This window comes from Lacerta agilis, chromosome 7 (genome assembly GCF_009819535.1).
Source record: "Lacerta agilis isolate rLacAgi1 chromosome 7, rLacAgi1.pri, whole genome shotgun sequence".
Lineage (NCBI taxonomy): Eukaryota > Metazoa > Chordata > Lepidosauria > Squamata > Lacertidae > Lacerta > Lacerta agilis.
The window spans coordinates 76,438,680-76,453,661 of NC_046318.1; the positions used below are offsets into that span (position 1 = coordinate 76,438,680).

Genomic DNA, 14,982 nt, shown 5'->3' on the forward strand with positions numbered 1-14,982 from the left:
TCGGGTTATTACTGGTACAGATCTTCTTCACATGTAATTCAGCTTTGTTATAATATTTCCTGCATCCCTTTAGCAATGGTAATGACCTTTCCTCCCATTCCCCAAAGCCTAACCTCACATTTTCTCTCTCTAATCCTCCACCCCCAACTGCCAAACCCCCAACTGCCTTTCAAGGTTGTTCCCCCTCCTTTTAGAATGCCAACTAGCTCCGCCTCCCAGGGAACACCTACCTAACATGGGAGTCATAGGTTAGCCCATGATGAACCTGAATAATCAGCAGGCATTATTCCGCCACACTGGCCAGTAAAAGAAGGCAAGAGTCTTACCCATTTTCTTTCAGATGTCTTTTAAAAAAACAGATTAATGTAATTGTAGCATTATGTCTCCTACCACTCTGCTGTCCTTCCTTATTGAAGTGTGGTTTACAAACAATGAACAACTATGCTCCAAGGGACCAAATCTCTAGTAAGAGCCCGACAGCCATGCCCTGCAGCAGTCGTAATCCTCAAACCTCCTTGAAAGGATCATTCTAGGTAGTTTTGATTTTTCTAATTGTAAAGACAGCCCGGATCACACTCAAGACCACCCCCACCTCCAGCGCTTGCCTTCAGAGGGTATCTACTGCTAATTTGTCCTCCTCATCCTCATTAATCAAACCTTGCAGCTCCAACACAGGAGCTATTTATAGAAAGTGAAGTCATCTTGGGATTACGATATCCTTTCACATAGAAATCACGCAAGTTTCCTTGAGTAAAAGAGGGCTTTTTAAAAAAATATGACATGCCATCTTTTTGCATTACCCTTTCAAGGGCAAGCTGAGGAGGCTTGAGTCACCTCACCGACTGGCGGCAATAAATCTGGTGGGAGACCAGGGACCATTGAAAAAGCACTATCAATCATTCCTCATTGACCTTTATTCATGCTGGCAAGAGAAGACACATCACAGAGAGATATATGCTGTTATTTGAATTGTGTTTAGATTTATAGGATGCTTTATTTGTTTACATTTATTTTTATCGCTTTTCTGCAAGATGCAGAGCCTCAATGCTGATGTAATTTATTTTAATGTAAAAGTCTTCCCTTTGTGGGATATGGCAGAACCAATGCTCAGTCTTGTTCTGTTTATGTACTGGAGACCGGCCACTTGTACCATCTTATGTGTTCATGTCGGGGCTTAACCAAGGCGATGTGAACCCTCAAAGCGATGGCCATCACACATCACACATTATTGTGGCAACCTGGGAGACGATTCGCTGTAATTTCATCCCTTAGTGCCATGGTAACACTTGGAATTTGGAACTACACAGCTTGACACAAGTGCATGGGTCCTTCCGCTCGATAATGACCCAGCCAGGAGGGAGGGCAACTGCATTCTGTGAAGGAAAAGTACAATCGGCCCAGGACACATATTTCCTGTTCCCACATGTTACTATGAGGCCTTGAGAAAAAGGTATGGAGAAGCAGCTTCTGCAGTAATGTATGAAATGGACTGATTGATGTGTGTTCCAGAGTAGTAGCAATCTCTATATTTCTTGGGGCAAAAGAGATGAGCCTCAGGCTATTGTGTTTTTCCGGGGGAAGAGAAGGTGCCCTCTGGGAAGAATAACATCAAATGTCTCCTGTGACTCAACAAAGCCCAAAGACTTTAGAGACCCATAAAAACGCAAGATTCATGGATCAGACTGAACCCAGTCACTGTCTTACACTAAGCCAGAAGACCAGTCCATCTAGCTTAGTTCTGCTGATGCTAGCTGGCAACAGCTCTCCAGGGTTTCAGACAGGAATTCCCCCCCCCCCAGCCCAACCTGGTGATGATGGGGATTGAACCAGAGACCTTCTGCATGCAATGCACGTGCTCGGGGAAAACTACAGGTCTCTCTAAGTTACCCTCCTTCTTCTCGTAGTGGCTAAGCAAACGCCTCCAGGAAGCCAACAAGTAGAGCCTGAAGGAAATACCTTTCTCCTGTGTTTCTTCCCAGTGGCTGTGGTTCAATGGCATAAACATGGAGATTCCATATAGCCATCATAACTAATACCCACTGATAGACCTACTGACAGTATGGCATCACTCTACACCGCTCCAGTAGGTCATAACAAAAAAAAAATTTCTTTCCAGTAGCACCTTAGAGACCAACTAAGTTTGTTCTTGGTATGAGCTTTCGTGTGCATGCTCATACCAAGAACAAACTTAGTTGGTCTCTAAGGTGCTACTGGAAAGAATTTTTTAAATTTTGTTTTGACTATGGCAGACCAACACGGCTACCCACCTGTAACCAGTAGGTCATGCCTGCTTCTGAGTTGTTCCCACCTGCAATGAACATGCAGCCGAAGATCGCTTGAACCAGCAGGGTCTCAGCAATTTCCTGACCTTGCTAACTATTTGAGAATGAAGAGCAAGCAGGCTAGTGTGGTCCCTTGCATGTGTACTGTGAGGCTCCGGGGACGGGGGGTGTCTGCTCCCAGTTTTCCAGGGCCCTTCCCAATGTAGAACATCTTGTGCCAAATACTTTTCTCTGAAGTGATAAAAGAAGTTAAAAGTACACCTGAGCACAGAAGTGAAATCATAGGTCTGGTCTTTGCCTTGCTTTGACAACTAACAGCTGGCCTTCAGCAGGTGTTCTGACAGAAAGCGATGCCAAGGTTGCCTTCAGGCAACACCTTAAAATTCTTTAACCAATAAGGAGCTGATGAGTTCCTCCTGGGAGTATGCATCCTCATCCTTTGCAAACAGCAGGAACCATCCCTCCTAACATCACAGGTGGCTTTAATGAAAATGCAAAACATTTTGAGTAGGAAATTGATTGGACACCAACAAAAAGTCAAAGATGTTTTCAAGGTGATTTACCCTGAGAAGTAGAAGGCTTCCTAAATCCCAGAAGACTAAGAAGCTTCAAATAAATAATAGCGCTGCAGTACTTTATTTATTGTGGCATGAGCAGGCAACAGTCCACTGCACTGGGTGCATGGATTTCCATGTGTTTTTACATTTATAGCCCACTTTTCTTCTGTGGATGTGTTGCACAACTGATCACTTGCATCTCTGAGTTGCACAAAACAAAAACTGGAGTGTCAGGAAGGAGGATAGGCTAGAATACTTCTCCCAGACATGGAAGAGTGATGTTTGCCCCTCTTCAGATGCTGCAGCGCTGACACAGGTATACCACTTCAGAGAGAATCAGGCCAAGTCTTGCAGGAAATCATAACTGCCGCAAACTGAGTTAGCTTATTGGCCTATTTGTTCCAATACTTTAGTTCAGATTGATAATGGTAGTATGTCTAAAACCGTGAGTGCACCGAGGACACAAGGCAAAGTGGCAATGCTTTCCCCCTGCCTTTAGGAGACATTGTGAGATCTGCAGATGTTAATCCAATGCTCCCCGTTATCTTAGCCCTATTAGCATGCCTAGCAACCAACTAAGGCAGGGGACTGGCAACAGGTTCCCCCATGAGCAGAACCTTAGCCACAGGGTGATACTGAGCAAAAAAGGGGGTGAGGTTATGGTTTGTATCCATTAAGCCTCCCACCAGTGCAAGGATTTCTGCATGTGCAGCTAGAATTTCCCCCATTTCCTCTCCACACACACCCTAAACTCTTTTGGGGTTGGGGTTTTCCCCAACCTTCTGGAGCAGATTTGGGGAGGGGGTGGGGTATGTGCAGCAGGGGAAGGAGAGGAGAGAAAGCTCCATTGCATAAGCAACCATTATTGCACTGACAGGATGGGAAAGTCCGATGCTGTCCACTGCCCCTATCCCCTCCCACCTCCGGGGATGCTGCCATCGTCGTTTGAAGGCCAGCAGCAGCGGCAGGAGCTGCCACAACTTTACAGTTCCGCTCATTTCAACTGGGCTGGTAAAGGTAATCTAGAAAGGTAGGGGAGAGTGAAATGGGGGTGGAAATCACAAGTGTGGTTGCTAGGCAACCACACAAGTGTTCATTTTGGTATCTAGGTTAGCAGGAAGCATAGAAGATGTTTGTGTGGTTGCTAAGCAGCCATACAGATGATTTCACCCCCCTGGGCTTAATCTCCACTCATCCCATTGATATGAAAACATCGGGCATGTTGCACGATTCTCCGTGAATCTGAAGTGGTGGAGGGCAATGGAAGGGAAGGGAAGGGAAGGGAGGGAAGGATTATGACCAACCACTTCCTTTTGTCTGTGAGTTGTCTCAGCAATGCTGATGCTGCCTAGGACTGGGGATGCAGGAAGAAGGGAGAAAATGTGTGCTGTGGAATGTGTGCTGTGGCCAGGCTGCCCCCCCCCCCAACTAGGTGTTTTGCACTGGCTTAGTTCACTGGCCTATCTAGTTGCCAACTGCTGCAACATGGAATGCGACAAGACTTCCTTCACCTCACTTAACAGTTCAGGAATTAGTGTACTTTTGTAGAAGTAAATAGTAATCATAGTGATTTTCCAGAGGAACAGCGGAGACACTGTGTAGGTTTCATGGAAGCAGAGACAGAAGGGAAGGCATTGCAGGGGAGAAAAAAAGAGAGAGAAGAAGAGAAAGCTGGAGTGGCAAAGCTAACTAGGCAGGCTAACTCACCCATCCCAACCATTTATAACCCATCTTTGCAGCCATCTTTCCATACCCATTTCCAGTATTTGATCAGAATCCCACTAGCTCAAAAAAAATTACCGGCCTGGGTGCTTTGGCTAGGACTCTGATGAGTGCCCCACATCTAGAAAGTGTTCACCACTGTGCCCTTGACTCTGAACTTTGGAACCACGATCAAAATTTTCTCTTTCCCTTCTAAACCGTTGCAGGAAAAGATACAACATGGATTTGCTCTGCCTCCTGTCCCCCTCCCCACCTCAGCTGCTTAGAACAAGTCTGGCCTTGAGTCTTGAGGCCATTTCAGTACATGCAAGAGAGGGAGATTTGCCTCAGACCCCGAAAATAATTCACACCATCTCCAAGGTTGATGTAAGAATGCTGGCAAAGCTCAGTATGTGAAAAAGGCACGCGCAATTTGGAACTGATGTGCTGTTTAGTAAAGTAGAACTCCACTCCGACAGGGATTCAATTACCACCAGAGACAGCTGAAGTAGATAGGTTTATAGAGAAGCACATCCATTTGTTTGTACAACAGAATAAGGGAATCGGCTAAAAGGCAAGGCACTTATCTTTAGACAGTTCTATGGTGTTCTAAAGTCAAAAGAAACTCCATATCAATCTTTCAAATTAAAGGAGGAACATCTGGGTCATCATCAAAGCTCATGTTATTAGCATCTACAGTTTTCTGCCGCTGAAGTCTTATAGGCCCTTGTCCAATCCGATCCTTTTCCTGGACAATGTTTGCTACATCGGGGAATGAATACTTGCTAGGGTCCACTTCCAGCTTCTCTGTACACTCATCTCTGTAATAATAATAATAATAATAATAATAATATAAAAACAGTTATATGCATTATTTTATCTTAATATAAAATGGACTAAAAGACATTTCACTTGGAAAAGACTTCTAAGATTTATCCATGTTAGCAGGATTTGGACAATTTTATCCAAGACAGATAGGGGCTCATCCTATAGCTTCTTCAAATCCCCAGAGACAACAATTTCACAATCAAGAATGTTAAATCAAGAATGGTTCTAAAACCAGGACAAGTCAAAGTGTTTGTGTGTGTTTCGTAGGTTTACTCACATATGTAAACCATATACGATTTAATACATAGAAGGTCTACAAACACTGGTTTTCATATTTTTCAAACTCATTTTAATCCAGATACTTACTTTGCATCAAGAATATGCATCAAGGTATAATTTGCCAGCTTCTGAAAAAGCACCTATTTTAAATACATTATTTTCATTGCAGATGTATCTCACTTGCTTCATTCCAGCAATTTATCCTTCTCAACATCCCAATTACACAAAAATGCTGGAAAGCAGTGATAAAAACCAAACCTTTTGTTGACAACAAACAAAACACTAGTTGCTATTTAAATTGAATGGTATGTTTATATCAGTTCCTGCTTATTTCAGCTGGCTGCATTTCTATGTCCTTTTGTTAAGTAATGAGATTCAAAACTGTACAGTAAAAAACAGTAGTACCTAAGCTCATCTCCTGCTAAGAGTTCCACCTTCACACCCAACAAAATTAAAACAGCATTCAACAGATTAGCATTCACTATTCTCATTTGTCAGGGCCAATGCAACAAGGAAAGTATGTACATGGAGTGCTCGGTGCATAGAATATGAACTCAAAGTTGCTGCAAAACAGGCTAGACATATACGGAAGCATGTTCCAATCCACTCCAGTACAGTTCCATTGCTTGGGTTGTCATCTTGCTGTGCAACTGGGAAGAATGGAGCTGGCCCAGTTAACTGGCCATTCTTCCATCTGGCCCATCAGGGCATGCTTGCTGTTATAACCACACACTACCTACTGCTGGAAGAACAACACTAAAAAGAGGGTGATCAGAAATGGTGCTCTCATACATTTCAGGATGGTATCCTTGCATAAGGTGAAAGGTAAAGGTAAAGGACTCCTGGACAGTTACGTCCAGTCAAAGGCGACTATGGGGTTGCAGCCGCTCATCTTGCTTTCAGGCCGAGAGAGCCGGCGTTTGTCCACAGACAGCTTTCTGGGTCATGTGGCCAGCAGGACTAAACCGCTTCTGGAGCACAGGACACTGTGACGAGTACCAGGGCACATGGAAATGCTGTTTACCTTCCCACCGCAACATTACCTATTCCTCTACGTGCACTGACATGCTTTCGAACTGCTGGGTTGGCAAGAGCTGGGACAGAGCAACAGGAGCTCACCCCGTCGCAGGGATTCGAACCACCGACCTTCTGATCAGCAAGCCCAAGAGGCTCAGTGGTTTAGACCACAGCGCCACATACAGCATCCCGAGCCAGATAGGGGAGCTGTCCAGCAGTGTCAGCAACAGCAACCAATGAGAAAAGACAAAATGGCAATGCAAAGCAGTCAGGAAAATTTATAAATGCACAAATTCAAAGGCCACCAAGACATGTAAATAGTTACATATTGACTAGGTGCCTAAAAATTAGTTATATAATATGATGCCAGGAACATGCAAACAGAACTTAATTTTATGGTGTTCAAAAAGCAACTATGCATTCTTTTTCCTCAATTTTATCTAGCAGTGCCGACTGTTCATCTGTGGCATCTCCCCAGCCAAAGAGCCCACAGTGAAATGCAACAACAAATGAAGTCTTCCACTGGATGCAGTATGTATTTATTCTCAGAGTCACTGTTCAGCGGAGCTTCACAACTGCTTGTTCTCTCTATCTAGAAAGAACAAACAAGCAATCATGAAGTTCCACTGCAGGATTGTGAAAAGTCATTCACTGGCCGAAATGACAACACAGAAGACACCGAAAGGAGAAAGCTAGGTGCTTTTCACGCATTGTTATGATCTAAACATGGATACTTTTAAAAGTATTTGCACTTCAAGGGAAACTCCCACTGATTCTCCTAGCTGTGGATGAGTTATTTTTGCTGGTACCTACAGCAAGGAGAGAAAAAGCTAAATTTCCTTCAGTACTCCCTGCCCTCTTGCCCAGTCTGGAGGCAACCCAGCAGCTACTTGCAGGATGCATAACAAAAAAACAAAACAGAAACTTGCAAGTTAATTGCATTCATGTAATTAACATCACGTTTAGTTTCACCCTTAGTGAGAAAGGCAGAAGCTCAATCACCCCCCTCTTTTGCTGAACACATTTTAGCCATACAGATCTTTCATGCTGTTCAAGTTTAATAAAGTGGATTTAATATTATGGTAGGCACACTACAAATGGACATTTCTGAGAGGTAATTAACTGCTGTCTCCCTGGCTCATTTGCAAGAATGTGTTATGATTCTGATTCAGATTATTAGGCAGGCTCTAAAGACACTTACTCTACAACCACACCTCTGCATCTATCATGTAATTTAATATTTTGACTAACCATCCAACCCCATACTGCTCCAAGCAAAGCCAAAACGATAGAGAGAAGCAAATTGGTTTTAACCAACTCTGATTCCAGTTTTTGGAACCAGAAACTGAAAGACTTGTTTAGCAAAGTTTGGAAAGCAATTGTGGGGGTGGGTGGGTGTGAAGAGAACCACATTGGCTGTTTGGTAATCCCTGACAAATTTATGCCATGTCTGGGCATAACTTCCCCAAACTATCTGAAATCATTATCCAGTCCTATTTGGATATCACAATTAAACTAGAGTCCAAGACGAGGATGTCCTTAGCATCCTATCACAATTACTTGGACCAGTGTTGTAGTTGTTTTAACCTGAGGACAACACAATGTGCTTGGTGAAGCATTGGCAACTGCACGCACCATGAGCTGCTGCCCATCCTGGCATCCTAAATTTTACCAGGAGAGATTGGCTCCATTTGTAGGAGTCGTCGAAAATGCTTCGACACATAAGGAGATGCTAACATTAAGGGATCAACAACTGTTAAGCATTCCATGTAGGGCTATGTAGTCTGTTCAGAAGCTGCAGTTAGTGCTGTCTATGTCTGCCAGAATCTGACCCCACCTGCAGGCTGTCCTTGAGCTTGGACAAGGCCTGGCACCTTCCTTGTGAAGCCACAGGATTAAAAGGTGGGACTGGGATAGGAATGCCTAATACCTGTAATAGCACAAATATGAAAGAAAAGTATTCATGAGTAAAAGTTAAAGGTAAAGGACCCTTGGATGGTTAAGTCCAGTCAAAGGCGACTATGGGGTTGTGGCACTCATCTCGCTTTAAGGCTGAGGGAGCCGGCATTTGTCCACAGACAGCTTTCCGAATCATTTGCCCAGTATGACTAATCTGTTTCTAGCGCAACAGGACACCCTGACGGAAGCCAGAGCACACGGAAACACCATTTACCTTTCTGCCGCAGTAGTACCTATTTATCTACTTGCACTGGCGTGCTTTCAAACTGCTAGGTGGGCAGGAGCTGGGACAGAGCAACAGGAATCCACAGCGCAGATTCGAACCGCCAACATTCCGATCAGCAAGCCAAAGAGGCTCAGTGGTTTAGACCACAGCGCCACCTGCTCCCTTTCATGAGTAAAGGCAGCCCAGCCATATATGAGCCATATCTACAAGCACCTTGCATGTTCATCTTTCTCTTTGCCATTCCAGTACAGATTATTTGAAACAAAATCGAAAATTCTTTCCAGTAGCACCTTAGAGACCAACTGAGTTTGTTCCTGGTATGAGCTTTCGTGTGCATGCACACTTCTTCAGATTATTTGAACATAAAGGTAAAGGGACCCCTGACCATTAGGTCCAGTCGTGTCCGACTCTGGGGTTGCAGCGCTCATCTCGCTTTACTGGCCGAGGGAGCCGGTGTACAGCTTCCGGGTCATGTGGCCAGCATGACTAAGCCGCTTCTGGCGAACCAGAGCAGTGCACGGAAACACCGTTTACCTTCCCGCTGGAGCGGTATCTATTTATTTACTTGCACTTTGACATGCTTTCCAACTGCTAGGTGGGCAGGAGCAGGGACTGAGCAACGGGAGCTCACCCAGTCGTGGGGATTCGAACCGCCGACCTTCTGATCAGCAAGCCCTAGGCTCTGTGGTTTAACCCACAGCGCCACCTGCGTCCCTATTTGAACTTACATACATACATATATACATATAGATAAAACCAAAGAGACAAGGGGTTTGCCACCTCCAATAGTTTACCTCCTACTTTTTTTTTGTAAATGTGAACATGTTCTAAGTTATGAAAAACAGAAACAAGAGAGGATTCCAAAGGCAAGAGCATTTATTATCTGTAACAGCAGCAGCAAAATAAAATACACCATCCCAACGCTCTCCTAGCCTGACTCGCAATGGAGCTTCTGTCCATCATCTAGAAATGGTGCCAGAAGACCACAGTGAAAAGGGCAACAATGCTTTATAGCCACTTGAAACGTAGCTCAGGGAAATTGAATTGGGTTCTACTTTGTTCAACAGACTTTATGTTTACTTGCAATATACAGTGGTACCTCGGGTTACAGACGCTTCAGGTTACAGACTCCGCTAACCCAGAAGTAGTACCTCAGGTTAAGAACTTTACCTCAGGATGAGAACAGAAATTGCGCGGCAGCAGGAGGCCCCATTAGCTAAAGTGGTACCTCAGCTTAAGAACAGCTTCTGGTTAAGAACGGACCTCCAGAATGAATAAAGTTCTTAACCCGAGGTACCACTATACGTACTTATCTCTGCTATTACATTATATATATACACACCATCTAATTCTGGAGACGCGGAAAGCACACGAAATCAAAAGCAACAATGTTCATTGCTGGTCGTAATTCAGACCTCAAGGCTCAGGTGCTTTCCTTCAGAAAGATTACTGGAAGCTTTATGATGTTCAGAAATTCAAGCCCTTTTACAACATGGGAGGATGATGCTGGGTACTACAAAGTCTTGTGGAAAGAACTGCAATCGTCTCCCATCCCGTCCCCCACTGCCCAAGGAAATTCTGGACGTACCAAAGTACTGCAATGCAATTGTCTGGAATGGGCCTGTTGGGCCATGTCTACTAACTGCCCACCACACAAAAAGGTCAGGCTAACATATTGTGATTACAAAATCAGGCCACATCACCTGCCGCTGAATTGCAATGATACCTGGGTTTACTACCCACCTCTCAAACCAACCTGAATTTTTTTTTGCCTCGTTGCAGACATGAGCAGCCTGCTGGAACATCTAGTCTTTAAACACCAGCACTTCTGAGGTGTTATATACTGTATCAAGCACCTGGAAGCTGAGAGCCAAGCCTTTTCTCTTAGCATGCCAGGTATCGGGGGCAGCATTCACAGGCCATCACACATCTTTCCAAAGAACAATGGTATCCCCCAGCTGGGAACAACCTGATTTTCCTCTCCTACTTGAAGAAGGTCGGAACTCTCATTTGGCTTCTGTTCTCATGCCTTTAACAACGTTGAAATATATTTCCTTTACCAGCAAACCTCCTGTGGAGAAAAGAGTGCCTTTTCTTGAAAAGTAAGTTCTTATCTAGCTTCAAGAAATTCAAACATCTTCTTGCAAGTTCTGTCCTTTCCCCACAGAACCTTGTGGGATACTTAGTGAAAATCCATTGACGAATAAGGATGTTCTGAGCTGGGCATCTCCACTCTCTCTGTATTAAAAAGAAAGTGAGGTCCTTGGTTGTTTCTTCGTTACCGTGTGAAAATGAATGTGCTAGGTTCTGTCCTCCTGGACTGCCCAGAAGATCACCAAAAGAATGTTCTTGGCCACTCTTTAATATTGTGATAAAATATTAATTTAAAAGGACATTTACCATATAATACTAAAACTGGCCTTGGAGGAAACAGAAAGCAGTCTATCTGCTGCACTGTGGCAGGGTAGAAATGAGGGTGGAGGAACCTGCTTTGTAATTCTCGGTCCGGATTCCCGTTTTGCTTTTCCTTAATGGAATGAAAATAAACAGTAGTGAGCTACACCAGTTCCAGGGCTGGAGTAATTCAATCTCCAGTTGGGGGCATGTTGGGGGACTGAAAAGGCACTGGATCCTTCAGATCTAAGCCTTTCCCTGCCATGCCCCCAATGTGTCCCTAGTGCACCCAGTTTTCTGCTCCATGGAGTGCAAGCTGCTAGGACAGTGAGGAGGGGGAAGCTAACATCAGATCTCCCTCTCTGAGGTTGGAACTCTTTTTCTCTGTTCTCAGTGAGAGGTCTAATGCCTTGGAGAAGGAGAGGCCTCCTAGGGGTCATAAGTTTGCAAGGACAATGTATGGTTTTTTCTCTATGCAAGTCCTTCTCCCTTGGGTATTCTTCCACTTAATTTGTTTATCTGCCTTGTAAGCAGATGATAATGATTATGGTTGTGATATCATGGGGAAGAGAGAATCTGTTTCCTGGATATGCAGATAATTAATATTTCAAAATTAGGACTATGTGAAGCTGCCACCTTACATTGAGTGAGACCATTGGTGCAGCTTTTCCAGTATTCAGTATTATAGCACCTCTGAAGACCTGAGACACAGATAATTTAACTGGAGATTCTGGAAATTGAACCCAGAATTGAGCTATGGCTTCCCTTCAACAGATAATTTGAATTGTTCCCCAAATGCAACAGGTTGCCATTACAGTCCCTGGAGCATTTGTCGGAGCTGAAGTCTATGAAATGCTGCATTTTGTATAAGCCACAGCCTCTCATTAAATCTACACTATTATTTAAATGATATCATTTATGAAATGTTAGTGTTCTGTGGTTCTTGCCATTTATGTAGTGATCTTAATACCTCTAAGTGCTTTACAGTCATTCTCATTCGTCTTTACACCCAGTGAGGTTATTGCTATTAACTGAGAGTAATCATGAGACCATAAAAAGATTACAAGACCTGTCTGCACAAGCAGACAGGTCAGTTCAGGCCCAGAATTTGTGCCCCCCCCCATTTTGATTTTATAGGAATCTTGCCTGACTTGGTATAGCTACCGGTATTTGTACATATAGCACAGTAGAAACAAAATAGAAAATTATTTTCAGTAGCACCTTAGAGACCAACTTGCAATTGCAGTTGCAATTCAGCCACTTCTCTTTCCAGTCTATTATTGTGGGGGAGGAAGACCCTTCATCGCCTACAGACAGCCACCCAATCTCAAACAGCTCCTCACCCACAATAATACAACAACAGGACTCAACATGGACACTGGTACCAGAGCCTGCAATAAACCCAGATGCCAACTTTGCTGCCACATAAACCCGGACAACACCATTACTGGCCCCAACAACATCAAACATACCATCTCAGGACTATTTAATTGCTCATCTTCCAACATTGTGTATGCAATCAAATGCCAACAGTGCCCTTCAGCTCTCTATATTGGACAAACAAGCCAAACCCTACGCCAAAGGATAAATGGACATAAATCTGATATCAGGAATCACAAGACAGAGAAACGAGTAGGAGAACACTTCAATCTCCCAGGACATTCTATAAAAGATCTCAAAGTAGCTGTCTTAATACAAAGAAATTTCAGAAATAGACTGGAAAGAGAAGTGGCTGAATTGCAACTAATCACCAAACTTAGAACCATGGAGAAACCTGGTCTGAACAAAGACACTGGATTCTTATCTCATTATACATAACAAAGCTATCTTTAGCCATCTCACCCCTTGCCTTTCCCTGCAAGACTAATTGCAGCCGTTAAGAGTCGTCAACAGGTTTTCCACACCTATCAGCTGATCACCCATTCCCACCACCCTTCTGAGTAATACCCCTCCCCACTCCCTCACTATATTTAAGGATCTGGTGACTTCTGTCTCAGTTTATCTGAAGAAGTGTGCATGCACACGAAAGCTCATACCAAGAACAAACACAGTTGGTCTCTAAGGTGCTACTGAAAAGAATTTTCTATTTTGTTTCAACTATGGCAGACCAACACGGCTACCCACCTGTAATATAGCACAGTAGTTTGATTGACAGTGTTGACTAGCAGATGAAGACAGGACTAGGCTCCCATCTAGGTCTTTGAACAGGTCTTAGTATAGTTGTTACACAAGCGAAATAGATACTTAAGACAGAGACATATGATATGAGTTTCCAAGAGCCTGTCTGACTCTTGCAATCAAGCAGCAGTCTGAAGAACATCCATTGAAGAACATCCATTGAACTGGAAATGCAAGGACACCTATGACTTTGAAAACCAGGGTCTGATCGGGAAGAACATGTCTTTACAAGTATTATTTAGAGGAAGACATCAATCAAGGGAAACAAGGTCTTAGTCACAATTTATGTTGTCTAGGTCACCTTGTTCCCTAAGCTCAGTACATGTCATAAATATGATTAATTAAAGTTTTTAAAAATCGGCCTGTGTTCCTACTGGAGGCTCTCAGGTTACCGGGGGGGGGGGGGTTGAGATTCAAGCCAACTCTTTGACATGTTTAGGAACTGTCCTTGCTAAAATGGAGCAACGATAAAAGGGATTATTATTTATTTATTTAGATATCTACTGCACATTCATAAAAAACATAACAAGGTGATGTACAACATAAAAATATAATGTGAACATCCATGAAACATCAATAAATACTGGTTGGTTGTTTTGTTTTTTTAAAAAAATAACATTCCAAAGGCCTGTCTGAACAAGACTGTTTTTAAAAGATTTTTTTTTTTTTTAAAAAAAAAAGGCCGGGATGAATTCTGCTGGGACTTCTACTGGCAAAGAGTTCCACAGGGCAGAGCTAATCACACAAATGAATCAGTCCTTGAAAAAGGCCAAAATGAATCGCAGGCGTATAACTAACCACCAAAAGTGTCCCACCAGAAGATGGAGCATGAGACTCTTAATCTCAGAGTCATGGGTTCAAGCCGCACATTGGGCAAAAGATTCTTGCATTGCAGGGGGTGGACTAGAAGTTCCTAGTGGCCTCTTGCAACTCTACAATTCTATGATTCCATCCGTTCCAGCATCCACCTCTGGATTTGAGGAAACATCTATGCAATCTGTTAAGTAGCCAAGCTCCCACTGCCAGATCTTCCAATCCATGTTAAGCTGTCCATGCAGCATCAGGCAGAACATTTGCTCCTATAAAATTTACTCGTCAAAGCCCTTGTAACTGACCCCTATGAGGATGGGCTTGATTTTGCAAAGAAGCAATTGGGTCAGCACCACCCTGAAGGTAAGGCCCTTAAAACTGACTCCCACAAGAATTACCCAGTCTGCTTTACAAGAATCTTCTCTCGGTGTGAGACAGAGAGAGATGAAGCTCCTGGCACATTCCCAACAATATTCTCCACCAGCTCATCAATTGTGCTTTGCTTTTTTGGATGAGAAACCTGAAGAACTAAAGTGGCTAGCAGAGGGTGGTTTTTTGTTTTTGTTTTTTTTACAAGAAATGCTAAGCTAAACAGTTATCAAATCACTTCCCCACAAGCCATTTGCCTAAGCAGTGGTTTTCAACCTGGGTTCCAAGGATCCTGGATTTCCTCATTTATTTATTTCAGTTCCTCGGTGAGAAGATCCATAATGATGGTCAATCTCCTTCAGAGACAGATAATCAAAAGCTA

General features: G+C 43.5%; 1 protein-coding gene across 1 annotated transcript in view; it reads right to left on the minus strand.

Moving 5' to 3' along the window:
* Nucleotides 1-5,038: 5,038 nt before the first annotated feature.
* The window catches only part of LRRC6 (leucine rich repeat containing 6), a 37,273-nt gene continuing 27,329 nt past the window's right edge, over nucleotides 5,039-14,982 (minus strand). The window contains exon 12 of the mRNA XM_033155873.1: nucleotides 5,039-5,361. Within this exon, the coding sequence (XP_033011764.1) occupies nucleotides 5,181-5,361 (181 nt within the window). The 3' untranslated portion in view covers nucleotides 5,039-5,180. The remainder of the gene's footprint in view (nucleotides 5,362-14,982) is intronic.